A 13,943-nucleotide genomic window follows, 5' to 3' on the forward strand; every position below is an offset into this window, starting at 1 on the left:
GAGGGTCCTGGTTTCTAGTCTCTGCTCTTAGACATTGGATTAAATCACAAGTTTTAATACAGAATGAATAAATAGCCCTGGTAGTGGGGAATAGAAAAGAGGACTGACATCCCCCCCCCGCCCCAGTATGTCTTAACTACTGAGTCATGGTGCTTCTCCAGCTCTCTCGCTTGAGGAATGTTTCATTTTTTGCTGGACAGCTTCGACAGGAGTAGAGAGTGCTCCTGATTTCTTATCACCTCTAGCTTTGTTGGTTAAGGCATTGTCTGTACTGTTCTGGCAGATGTAAGATTTGGTCCCCTCAGTCTGAGGAGGATAAGCTCATGTTTCCCCCTTCCTTGTATGGTTATCACTAGACTCTATTATACAACATTTTCCTATCTAGGTGCATCTTAAAAGTAGTGACCCATGCATCTTTTGAAAGATGACCACCCTGTGGCTTGCACGGTCAGCCCATACCCAAGGAATCGAGTCAAGACATAACTGGAAGACTGCCTAGTGTCCAGATCTGAATGGGGCTTGTGTACAAGAGGGGCCAAGTTGCTTAGGCTGGGACAGTTCTGGGTATGTCCAGAAAGAGAACTTGTGCCACGTGGGGAGCTTTGAAGTTACCTCCACAGTTTAGATTGGTATGAGGGAGATTTTTGGATTTAAGTGGCTCATTTCTATACAAGTCTGTCTCCTGCTGGATCTGTCCCAGAATGACTTTCTACTTGGCATATTACAAGAGCTAGTTCTGAAGCACCACAAACAGAATGACCCAAGGTTCCTTCTCCTCTTAAGTTACGTGTGTTATGATTTTGAGCTTCGCTATTTAATTTCTCCCTTTGAAAATAATGGGGAAAACAAAATATAAGAACCCTTCAGCTCTATTATAATCCCTGCCTTGTATTTCAGTGGAAGAAATGAAATGCCACAATCCAATGCGGTTCTGTTCAGTGTTAATGGATTGTATTTATTGTCCTGAAAATTTAATTATCTTCTACATTTTGTTTTTAATTTCTACATGGGAGGCTTATTTGCCAGCATAGAGAACAGAAGGGCCTCTGGTGATGGATGCATCTTAGTCGGTGCAGAAATTTTCATGTGCCTCTGGTGTGATGCAGTTGCAGTGGCTGCTTTGGGAAAGTCATGCTGTCAACAGAGCAAGAATTAAGGATTCTATTTTAAAGCAGCAAACTGTGAGAAAATAAGAGAAATTGTAAATGCAGCCAACTGAAGATGGAGGAAGATTACACCTTATACTTAAAAATATTCCAAAAACTGGCAGGAATTTGTAACCTAAGTAAAGGAGACCAACTTGTAGCATGAGGCTCTAGTTACATAAACTCCTTAAACAAGATGTAAACTGAGCTCAATCCCAAGGAGGGACTAATCAGTAAAGAAAGCTAGGTCTTGGAGGTCAGAAAGTGTAAGGAGAAAGTGAGACTTGCCAAAATTTGAGCTGAGGTAGACTTTGCTCAGGGAATTAAAACATAAAAGTTTCTTTAGTCATATGCTAATCAAAAAAAAGAAAGAAAAAGTGAGCTGCTGTGTAATGGGGGTAGGGTAGAAATTAAAAGCATTCGCAACATAGCCCAGAAAATAAATGAATATTTTTGCATCAGTTTGCAATAACAAGGATATTGAATTGCAAGTAAAGGCAAGATGACTAATGGGAATGAGGATAAGGGAATTTATCATATCCAAGCCAGAAGCAAAACTCAAAGATATTAATGTGTGTTTAAGCAGAGTGATGGGAAGATCTTTATCCCAGAATTTGGGAAGAACTAACACATGAAACTGCAGAATTGTGAATACATCTATCAAGTTGAGGGCAGTCTTCAGAATAGCAAATGTAATAATGCCTATATTTAAGAAAGGGGAGAAAAATGATCCAGGCAATTACAGACCCATTAATCTGACTTCAATAGTATGCAAGATTCAAGAATCAGCACTGAAGGGAAGGAGAGTTAAAGACAGTAAAAAATGGGATAAAATGCAAGTGTGGATTTGCCAAATGTTTGATAGCATCAGTGAGGCTACAGTGCAATAAAAACTCCAGCCCAGCCCAGCCCCATGTTAACTCACGAAAGCCCTTCTACACATGCATGTAAAGGTGTGATGGGATCTAATGCATGATCCACACAATCACATTTCCTGCCATCCTGCATGGGATTGTGCGTTAGATCGTATTGTGTCTTATTGCCAGTGCAGGCGGAGCCTGATCCTGGGCCTCCCCTGCACTGCCGAGAAGAAAGTTCCTGCAGCTGAGAGCCCCCTCAGTTGAGGCTGCTACCATCTCCCAGCCTTGAGGGGTTCATGCATCCCTAATGTAGCCATGCCCCCAGCTGCCTGGACTGAACTGGGTCCTGGCAGCCAGCATCCGCAGCTGCAGGTCTTTGGGTCCTTGTACTGCCAGGACCCAGAGTCTGCAGCTGTTGGGGCTGGGAGTCCCCTCAGTTGCACCAGTGTGATGCATCCCTGCTGCCCCATCAGTTGCAATGAAGACCCTGCTACATGTGCACATTTTAAAGTGGAGTAGGAACCAGCTATAGAGTTTGTACCCATTTTTGAGGTCTAATGTTATAGCTGGTTGGAGCTTTTTATGATGCGATACCTACTGTGCAAGTGTGGCTGGTCTTAACTAGTTAATTGTGCAATTAATTACCTTAAGTGGGTGATGCCTGTAATGTGTAGAGGGGGGTTAAGAGTCAGAGTTATCCGTTTATGTTGTGAGCCATACAGCGTTCTAGGGGAGTTCTTTACTCACGCAAACAGTAACTCCCCTGTCCCTGGCATTGGGAATGTGTTGTAGTGCTGAATGCTGCATCTACACGGGGTCAGTTTAGAATTAAAACAGCATGTTCCAGCAGGGTGAATACAACTTTTTAACATGCCCCTCACCAAGGATATAAATCTTAACTAATTGGTGGGGACCTACTTAATAAACAGTTTTGTGGATTTCACAGAAACTGCAAAATCCAGGGTTGTCTCCAAGATCTGCAAAAAATTAATAAAAAAAAAACCTTACTAAAAATAAAATGCTGACTCCCCAGTCAGCAGTGAAGGGTGGAGCTGCCACCTCAGCCAATCAGCAGTGAAGGGTGGTGTCATTGGGTTCCTTGGCCCATCAGTAGTAAGGGGCGGGGCCACCATGAAAAGGCCACTTCCTTCCCTGGCTGTCTCAGCATCCTGCTCCTCCTGGTTGTGAACCACCCTACCTCTAGGGAAAGCCTATATAATCATGAGAACAAATGATTGACATGTATTTCTACCAAAGAATTGAAAAACAGGGCTTTTTGCAGTTCTTCCTCATTCAGATACAGACAGGGGACAAAGGGTTTAAAAACAGAATGGTTCAGTATCAAACAAGACCAGTGGCCACCCTAGCTGAGGCCCAGGGTCCTTAAAAATGATCAAGTCTGACAGCAGCTTGTGGCATTGCCTTAGGGGAACTACACCAAAGAGGAACTGGGTTACAAATTCTATTTCTTTCCCATCTTATTTCTGGTTGTGTTACTCCTTCCAGGGGAGCAGCTTCCTTACTTACTCCGTCCCCTTTTGCGGTGCCATCTGTGGCAGCCCAGTGGGTTCATGACATTGGTGTCTAATGAGTGGAAGTTTTGTGCTGTATGTATGCCCTCACTAAAGTCTCTTCTTTCCTGCATCTCGTGCTTCTTGGTCTGTGGACCACACTTTGTGTGTATGATTCTTCTCTGGCCAGCAAACATGGCTGTAAAGCATCTTGCCCAATTGGCAGGGCAACTGAGTCCCTGCAGCCTCCACAGGCATCAAATGGAGTTGCTGGCATCTAGTACCTCTAAAACTGAGCTGTAGTAGTGCCCTTAATTTCAGGAGTGAGAGTGTGATAGTCTAACATAGACTTGCTTCTTTGATGGTTCCTAGCATTGTTGGGCTCTTCAAGGCTGCTTAGATGAAGATCTTCCAGTTGCTCAGCTGAACCCAATATATACAGATTCCGGCTCTCTGCAGAATACTGGGTTTCAGCTTCCATCTGCTGTAGGAGTTCCCTATGTGTAATCATGCTGAGTGCAAAGGAAACACTTGGTAATTTTTCTTTATTGCTTGTGTTGTACTTCATTCACTGCTGCCTTTGGCCATGATGGTCCTCGCAGGTGAGGTTTGGGGGGAACTGGGCAGGGAGCAACTATAAAAGAGTCAATGCAGTGGGAAAATGAGGGCACCAAGAAGTGACTCTTCTTCTGGCTGAAAAAATAGTGTTGAAGAAATAGTGTCATCCCTTTCCCCTTGCAAAAAAAATAAACTTGAAAATGAAAAGATATCAATTGCAAAGGAGCTTCACTTCCGTTTTCTGCCACCGAGAGCTGGAAGGCACTCACTGAGAGCAACATGCTCTTGTATAAAAGGGTCACTTGAGCCTAGAGATGTCGAAAGAGTCATCTTTTAAAAGATACCTTTCTACCCTTTTCTAGAGCTTTATGCTGGTCCAGTACATATTGGGCTGATAAAAGTGCACAGTTACACTGGAAATAAAATTGCTTTGCAAACCTGGCTAAATAGCGCAATCTGCTCTGGACCAGACATACTAAGTAGGGCAAAATTTGAAAAGAGACCAAATGTTCCCCCAGCTGACTTAGTATTGGGAAAGGAAGTTGTGTAGAGTAGCTGTTTACAGACAGGAAACAAGGCAGACGGTATCAGTACAAGTCCACTTTTCTCCTCAATTTCTTTTATCTTCCTCCTTGGCTCTGTGACGAAAACACCATGAATAAAATGCTTCTTTTAGTCACCATAGTTGCATTCAATACCACTAAAACTTTGAGTCTCGAAATGCTCCTGTTAGCCAGCATGATTCATGAGTGAACTGACTCAGACTCTAATGGTGGGGTTGGCAGACCTGGGCCATGTGACTTTTGCTGCAGTGCTCTGTCCAAAGTCAAGAGGTTTGCACTGAGAGCTGAGCATGTTCTGTAGGAGAGAATGCAGTCACTGACATTGCAATCATTGAACTTGATGAATATTAAATGTAGAGCAACATTTAAAATCATGTCTGTCATGCTGAGCTAATATGTTTTTGTTGGGAATGTTTTCTTTAGGGATCTTGAAACCGGTAATTGGCCCAAATCATAACTTTGGCTTAACACTGAAAAATAAGTAGAAAAATGACTTAACTCACAGTAGAGCTTCCATGATTCATCCTAGAGGGTGAGAAGCTTGTGTTGTATTTTTATCCGTATTTAGTATCCATTACTAACAAGCAGCTGACTGCTGCAACAAGCATTCGTGTTACAGAAGACAGCCAGGGTCAGAGGAGAATTTGGTAGAACTGGCTTGTGCTATGGGCCCGGATGAGTTCACAACTTCACCGTCTGGCCAATGCAGCATCTCACTTCTAGGTCAGGAGGCGAGCGCCCTTGAGCAAAGGCCCAGTATACTGCAGGGACTAAGTGTTCAAAAGTGACTGTCTCCTATTTCAGGTGTGCCCTGACACAGACCAGGAATAGCACGTAGGAGGAAAAATGTGTTGTGGTTGCTTTTTCACCGGCAGATTCTGGAATATTTCCACTTTGACTCTTTATGTTCCTCACAGGATGCATCTACATGAGATGCTTTACTGCAAAGTAGCATAGTCTACCTGCAAATGCAAGTAGAAAATGTACTTGCAAGTAGTTATGGTACAGTAGTACTCTGCTCCAGTCAGCTGGCCACCAGGGGGTGGGAGTTTGCTCCCTGCCCATGGGAGCTGCCTGATGCCAGGGCAGGTTTCGCCACCAGAGCCTGGGTGAGGAGTAGTTCCTGTCCTGATCTACCAGTGAGGCAGCTAGCAGTGAGCCCCTGGCTGGGCAGGGATTCCAGCTGGAGGTTTGCTACCAGCTGCCACACCAGTGGATTGGGGTAGGAGGCTAGGACCAGCCCCTCACCTGCAGCGCTTTCCAAGTCCCCTGCCACGATCAGGGAGCCTGGACGGGGAGCTCTCCTCTGCCAACCTGGGGGACGTTGTCTCCACCCTGGCATCAGGCAGTCTCTAGGGGGCAGAGATGAATGTCCCAGTTCTGGCCAGAAGACAACTGGCTCCTGGCCCAGTGCTCCCTGTCAGCCCCCAGCCCTAGAGCTCCCCCTGGTGGTGGCAGGGGCCCATTGCAGGGCCCCAGGAAGCTAGAGCAATTTGCTACCATTAGCAGCAAAACTACTCCCACTGTCCGACACGTGTAGACACCTGCATGGGAACATTTACGTGTGAGTAGTTTACTGGTGAGCACACTGCTCCTGGATCTAATGCATGTGTAGACACACCAACAGTCTCTTCTCCTTTATGCTCCTCTGAGGTCCTGCTGGCAATAAACTCTTACGGAAAGTATCCTGCCACTTTCCCACTGCCCTTTCTGGTCCTTAGTGAAACAAGGACCCTGGCATTTTTAGTGTCATCTAGACCCGCTCGAGAAAGGGTAGAGGATGCATTTAAAAAAAATGGGTCCTGTTCCCACTATTGCTTATACTTCTCTAGGGAACGTTTGGCTGTGTTTGTGTATGCATATGACCCTGTGAACATACTGAACCAGATTTTCAAGTGTTCAGTACTCACAGTTGGGGCCAAACTTTTAAAAAAGCTCCAATCAAGTTCCATTAAGCTACATCTGGTTAGAGTTTCAAGAGATTTTACCATTAAATGTGCTGACCTGTCTTGAAATGTGACTACCTATTTTTGTGCTGATTGGGAGCTGAAGCTTCTGAAATGTTAACTCTTTGAGTTTTATATAAATACTTGATTACAGTTAATCTCAAATTAATGTCACGGTCCTAATACTACTAAGAGTTAAAGAAAATCCCATATAGGGTAAGCAAGATTTGTTTTATTTTTGGAGTGGGGAGTCCAGATTTTATCATCCCTGCCACTGTGCAATTCCAAATAAGCAGCAAAAATTACAATGACAAAGCCTTCAGCGACCATGCAGATATGCATATGGATAGAGATGAACCCAGTCTGTTGTCAAATACAAACAACTTTAATGAGTGACATTTAATATTTCATACTGGATTCCCCCAGTGATAGTACTAGGCCAATTTTAGTTAGAGCACTGGTTCATGTTCCATTTACCCACATACTAATTAATTAAGGCTGGTTATCACCTTGGGAATACTTCTTTTGAGTTTCATATTCTGCCAATTGTGAACTGTTTCAAGAATTGTGAGTTCCCTGCACGGTGCTGTTAAACGTGCTGCTTGGATGTGTGCTGCAACACACCTTGAAGCATCCCCACATTGGCTTTTTAATCTGGGAAAGGTACAGTGATTAATTAGAGGACATAAATTAGCAGGAAAGTCCATTTATTTTACAGATGACTTTCTTGGGTTCTGGGAGGGGCAGTGTTATCACAGTTAGCGCTACAGTGGAAGTCATCAGCTCAATCCTTTTCTCTATTCCAGACTTCTTGTTTAATCTCCTTATTTAATTTAGCCAGCTATGGTTCCTTACTACACAGAGGTAGTTGTGAGGATAACTACATTAAAGGTTACGAGATATTCAAATACTATTGGAATGTAAGCTGTAGAAGTACCTTTAGTAGAACTGCCCATTGAATTTATTTAATAAGATCTTGCCCTGAAGAAACAACTCCTGGCTGATAATGCTGCTACAACTACAGCAGGACTGTGATAAGAATTTTTAATAAGCACCAGTGTTTACTGGACTTGTTAGCTGTAGCATTTATACAACTACTAGATAGACAGTCCTTCAAGTCCACTGCAATTTACTCTCTTTTTTTCCATAACAATGTTGGATTTACAGTGGCTGCTTAACACAAGAAGGAATCAGCATGGTTACAGCTTATAACAGCAAGTGTCGTTCCCAAGGGGAATGCCGAAAAATAGAAATGAATGTATCTGAATTTTTAATCCGTGGGCATGTCGTCTCGCTAATCAAACTTCCTTCCGATTTCCAAGTGCTCTGCTACTGAATTCTGTCTTACCTATGCACTTCTTTCCTGCTGAATTTGGTCCAAGGGATTTTGATTTAAAACAAATAAACAAACTTGGTGCAGAATTGATTTAGGGGAAAATCCTTTGACTCCAGATCCTACTCCATGCCACATTTTAGGAAGTGTGTTATGTCTGCTTACATCCTCGTCCTTCTCCGATTCTGTATAATCTCAACTATAACCCAGTACCATACACACTTAAATACAATTATTACACATCAGTCCCGGTGCTTGATGGACGTAGCCTCCGTGACCTATGACTGGCCGTGAATGACAAATCAAAAGTCAGTGTTTCACAAATCAGCTTGGGCTTCCTGCTGATCTGCAGCAAGAGGAAGAAGAGAATGAAGCAATCTGAAAATAAAGGTAAGGAAAAACTAAATGGAACTGTGTATAATGGAAAAGGAATAAGATGGTGCATAATTAAATACATGGTGCTGAGTAACCATTTTAAAAAAATGCATCCTGCATTCTGTATCTGTGATGCAAAAACCCCAGTTAAAGAAACCCACCGTTGTTATATAATATGCTGGAGGAAAGAGATTGCAGTGAACCCTGTTTTTATTTCAGTGCATCAAATATTGCTGTTTGATGGTAGGTTAAGATGTTGAATTTTATAAGTGGCAAGCTGTGAATTTAGCATCTGTATAACTGAAAAGCTATCCCCCTTTCCACATACCTAGAATATTGAGGCTAGATCGACTGAAGCTTTGCTTACATATCAAAACATTTGTGTTTTTAATGAATGTTGTCATCATCTGAGCAGATTACCTTTAGTAAAGAAAAATAAGAGGATGTTTTCAAGTGTCAAGAATAATGATATGCTGTGATATCTGAGTGCATGTCTGCTTGCTATGGATATATAAATGAGGTATATGTTTAGGAATTATAAATATTATTATCAAATACAGGTACTCAGTCTTTTCAGAACATATGTTGTCAAACTGACCTTCAGAACGGTCTGTGCTGATATTCTGAGATCAATATAGCACTGTATTCCTTATGGGGAAAATGATGTTTCAGCTCAGAATAGAAAGAATCTAAAATTTATATTAAAATACATTTGCCTTGTTGTTAAGACAGCCACAAACAAGGCTGTTCAGAGAGGTGAAAGCAGAGACAACAGCAGTGGTGGTAATGTCAATTGTTTTTCTGATGCTAAACTCCCATATCTAAGGGACATCTTGTACACAGTATTATTTCTAGATTGCTGAGACTTTTAAGCAGGAATTATTACTTCTTTTTGATGCATTTTGACCCATATTACTACACAGGCCCGTAGGAATGGAAAATAATAAACCTTTATTCACATTCCCAATTCGCATGAGGGCCTCCATCTTTTAAAATCCCCTCAACTGAGGGATTTCTCTTAGTCACAGTGTTGTTCAAGGGAAAAATAGCCCTCTGTGACTCCGTATCAAGTAATTTAGATGGCACAGACAGTATTAAGACAACATAGGCTGCACTATATTTAGCCAGCTGTGACACAGCTTGCTTGTTTGTAGTCCCAGAAATGTTAGCAGATGATATATGCAGCATTTCGGAGAAACTGTATGCCTTAAAGAGGAACCATATTTTGTCCTTGAATGCTGGTTTTCACTGAATGCTGTTGGTAGGGTAAGCTCCAGCATTTAATTGCCGACTGAACTAATCTGTTTCGCATACAGCTTTGCCCTGCTGCAGATTAATCCTTGATGTAGCCAGATAGTGTAGGCCTCAAGCCTATGCTGTTGCCTGGTATATGTTTTTATTTCCTAGACTCTTTTGGCTAGAAACTTGTGTATTTTATATTAGGATTTGCTAAAATCCTATATGTTTTGAGGGACAATCTAGCACACTGGTAAATGCTTGTCAAAGCCAGTCAGTGCATTTTGATGGAGGAGAGAGAGAATTGCACTGAGATATACTGTTCAGAGCATTTCTGGATAGACTTTAAACAATCTGGTCCTACAGTCTAGGGATGGTTAAATAAATGATGATGCTTTCGGTATAATATTTGAAACAAGATCAGGACTTTATGTTATGTAGGTTGCTGCATTTCTGTTTAGCAATGTCAGAGCATGTGTACTGTACAGAAGAATATACTATGGACATGACCAATGAGCCGATGATTCCTGAAGAGATACTGATCTTACGCTACAGTGCTCTGGAAGCGTTATGAAATGTACTGAACTAATGCTGAGGAATAGGGTGGCATAATTTCCATTCATTTTTAAAACGATGTGTAGATACTCTTTAATCCCTCTCAGTGCATAAGTAGTTCAAATAAAAATACTGTAAATATTACTGTAGGAATGCTTATTATTATTACTAATGAATTCTTAATATTACAGAAGCATATAAAGGCACCGTCAGAGGCTGGGACTCCATTGGGCCCAGGCAATGTAGATACTGGTAACCAGAGGCGGTCCCTTCTCTGAAGAGTTTGCAGTTTAAGCAGATAAGAATTATAAAGGGTAGAAAAGAGACTGGATGAAAAAGCCCACCATACAGTTGGGCATGGCGGCACAGAGAGGTGAAGTGAGTTGCACGGGCAGTTACAGGAAAGTTGCGGCAAAACTTGGAACTGTATCTGTAAGTGGGCCCAGAATTTTGTAAAGAGAGTGCAGGAGCACTGACTAGAGCCAGAGAGATGCCTGCATGCTTCGTTCTCAGCCTTCCCCCACCCAGGGCAGGAATATCATGCCATGGAATCAGCAGCCGGGGACTTTTGATTAAGTGCTGAAATCAGATAAGAATCCTTTCCGCTTCCTGCTTTCAGCACCCGCTCCCTTCCCCTCTGTGCTCAGCAGCACCTCCCCTCTGCTCCCCTCCCTTTCCCTGGCCTTCCCTTTGGCTATCCCCACTCCAGAGCCTCTCTTGCCCTACTCCAGCTCTAGAGCTCCCCCTGCTCCTGGGTCAGCTGGGGGCAGTGAATGGGAGGGGAAGAGATGCTGCTGAGCACAGAGGGGAATGGGATGGGAATTCTTACTTGCCTCAGGGACCTAAAGGCTAAGTGCAGACAGTCAAAAAACCCGAGGCTGAATCAATTCAATCTTTGCAGGTTAGTCTAAGCTGTGTGAATTAAACTGATAAGCAAGTGACCAGACATTCACTTTTGATTCCAGAAATGCAGCCACATGCCTGCAGTGACCCAGACCAGAAGCCAGGGGGAAGGTGCTAGAGCACACCTCCCTGCTCAGCTGGAGCAGACAGCTTGGGCCAAGACTAGCTCACCCATCCAGCAAGAGCAGGGGTGTGTGTGTGTGTGTGAGTGAGAGAGGGAGAGGTGCAAGGCATCTTGGGATGCTGGGGGACTGTGAGTTAACTTGACTCTGGAGGGGTTCTGGGACAGAAGTTCAATAAACTGATTTAACCAAAATCAGTTAAGTCTGATAGTATATCCATCCAGGTTTATCTTAAATCAGTTTCAGTCATTTTGAAAGCAGTTTATGTGCACTGAAAGTCTGTTGTGTTACAGATTTGAACTTACACTGATTTATGTGTAATTTCTGTCCCTAGCCAAAAAGTCCCGGCTGCCACTTCTGCACCATGGTCTGAAAAGGGGATGTGACCGTGTCACTACAACCCCTTTGAATACACTCAAGAATGGATCCATATCTGCAACTGCCTTTATTTGACAGAAATTGAATTTTCAGTTGAACAAGTGTCTGTTTTCTGGGGGAAATTAAGATTCTCTTTTCTGTCAAAAGACAGACAAGTACTGTCTGTCTGAAATAAGAAATTGGTTGAAGTTTTTATTTTCTTGAATTTTTGCCATGACATTTTTTTTAATAGTAAAAACAAATATATTTTCCATGTGGTAAAAAAAGAATCCTTGATAAAAAGGACATGTGGTAGGGCCATATTTTTCTGACTTTAGATCAGTGCCTTAAAGTACAAGATTGTTTTCCTTTCTAATCATCAGGGATCTGGGTTTTCCATTTCTCACAGAAAAACAGAAAATCATGGCTTTCCCCATTTTATCAGAGAAAAAATGGATTTTGCCTTTTAGCAGACAAACTCATGGATTTCCCCTTTTTGTACAGAGCTCTGCAGACTGGCAGACTTCCAGACTGCAAAAGCTGATTGCAAAAGGGGCAGGAAACCCCCAGCCCTGCCCGGAGGGGGAGGGAGATCAGGCAAAGGGTGGGACCTGAGGCTCTCAGTCAGCCACGGCTCAGCTCAGGCTCACTTTTCATGCCTGAAGCCTGTGAGATAAGTGGGGCTTGCACGGACCTGGGGCCCCCCTCCGGCAGGGCTGAGGGGTTGCGGATTGTGGCTGGGGGGGACCAGGAGCTGGCACTGCCCCCGCCCCAACCTGAGCTTGCAGCAGCAGTAGGGGAGCCGGCTCTGTGCTCCTTCTGCTGCAGCAGCCGCTGCCTTCTGTTGGGGGAAGGAAGCTGTGGACCTGGCCCCATAGCCTGGGCAGCTGTGGGCCCCCTCCGGCAGGGCTAGGGGTGGGGGCCAAGGGGCACAAGCAGAGTGAGGCAGCTGTTGTGGGGAGGGTGAGGGGCATGAGCAGGGCTGGGGTCTTTGGAGGGGGAAGTGAGGGGCACCAGCAGGTCTGGGGGGGACTGTGAAGGGGAAGTGAGGGGCATCAGCAGAGCTGGGGGGGCTTTGGGGGGCAGTGAGGAGGACGAGCAGGGTGTGGGGGGCTGTGGGGGGAGTGAGGGGCACCAGCAGGGCAGGGGTGGGGGGCTGTGGGGGGTCTTTAATTTTAATAACGGATTTTGGAGTTTTTATCACAGAATTTGCAGTTTTTTTCAATCTGGGAAAACCAGGATCCCTGCTAATAATCTATTAATTCTGTCCACAGTTATCAGTACTGAAGTCATGGTGACCTTAAAAATATACCCCTGACAGTTTCTGCCATTACAAACTCATTTGCTATTCTACAGGGGTTGCAGCAACATCTCATCTGAGTTCCTGCTGGTGTTTGTGGCAGTCAGTATTGAGTTCTCGAGGGCATACTCAGGCCACCAAACAGAGCATCATCTCAGTTCTGTGGGCAGCTCTACAGGCTTCAAACTGAAACAGGGTATTTTCCAAGTGACTTAACTCCTGGGGCTAGGAGAGTTTCACCTCGAGTCCTGGCTTCCTGATTCATAGTTGCATGTGGCTTGAATCTGATTTGGAGATCTGGCAACAACCAGGGAATGAAGGTGTATTAAAGGGGGGAGGAGCAGTTTTGCAGCCTGACCTTGTTCTGCTCTCGACTAAAACAAGATCGCATGATCCTGTGTTAAAGCTGGTAACTGATAATGCTGCAAGTTTAGAGCAACAACATTTTTGCAAGCACATATAAATCAGGTAATGTGAAAGATGCAGTCCTTTGTGGGCACCAATCCAGAAAGCCTGGTGCTTAACTTAAATGCCATTGGATTTCTCAGGGTAAGAGGGTTAGGTATCCATATGAGTATTTGGGTATGTATTTGTAGGACTGGGACCTTAAATTGCAAGCTATATTGTTCATGATCATTTAAAACCTGTCTCCACTATAGCTAAGTGAATCATAGCTATCCTTTGGGTAAGTCTGAGTGATCATAAATGTAAATATTTTTCATCCTAACTGAGACCAAAAAATGAGACATGCATTTTTGTATGGGGTGTGAGATTTTCTGAGAGTCAAGCTTTTTAGCCATCCCTAACTGTTACATGCTTAGGGAAAGGCATAGACAAACTCTGTGGCTCAGGAAAAATTTAACCGTATTATTCAACTGGATACATGTGACTGCATCTCTGTGAGGGGTGGAAGGCTGCAAGTCCCTTCTGCTGTAGAGTCTGCTGTTGAGGTCTTTTTATTAAGACCCTTTAATACATCTAGGAATACTTTCCAGGACAGGTGACAAGGTGCACTCTTATAAGCCACAAAAAAGTCAATTAAGCACCAGCAACAAGCTCAACCTACAACAAAACAGAGGAAGATGCGGGGCTTGGTTCACTTTATACTGAAGTCCTCTTACTCCAGCATGGCAGTATAAAGGGCTCTTAGAGAGTGCACTCTAACATCCTTTATGCTAC

At 43.7% G+C, this 13,943-nt stretch overlaps 1 protein-coding gene across 4 annotated transcripts in view; it reads left to right on the forward strand.

Moving 5' to 3' along the window:
• Nucleotides 1-2,046: 2,046 nt before the first annotated feature.
• DNAJC6 (DnaJ heat shock protein family (Hsp40) member C6) overlaps nucleotides 2,047-13,943 on the forward strand; it is a 101,594-nt gene continuing 89,697 nt past the window's right edge. For all 4 annotated transcript variants that reach the window (XM_090048644.1, XM_090048643.1, XM_090048646.1 and 1 more), the window contains exon 1: nucleotides 2,047-8,306. Coding sequence is in view for 3 of the 4 variants with exons in the window: in XM_090048643.1 (XP_089904769.1) it covers nucleotides 8,285-8,306 (22 nt within the window). In the remaining variant the exon portion in view is untranslated. The remainder of the gene's footprint in view (nucleotides 8,307-13,943) is intronic.

The sequence above is a fragment of the Crocodylus siamensis genome, chromosome 5 (assembly GCF_052110815.1).
Source record: "Crocodylus siamensis isolate JL-2025a chromosome 5, ASM5211081v1, whole genome shotgun sequence".
Lineage (NCBI taxonomy): Eukaryota > Metazoa > Chordata > Crocodylia > Crocodylidae > Crocodylus > Crocodylus siamensis.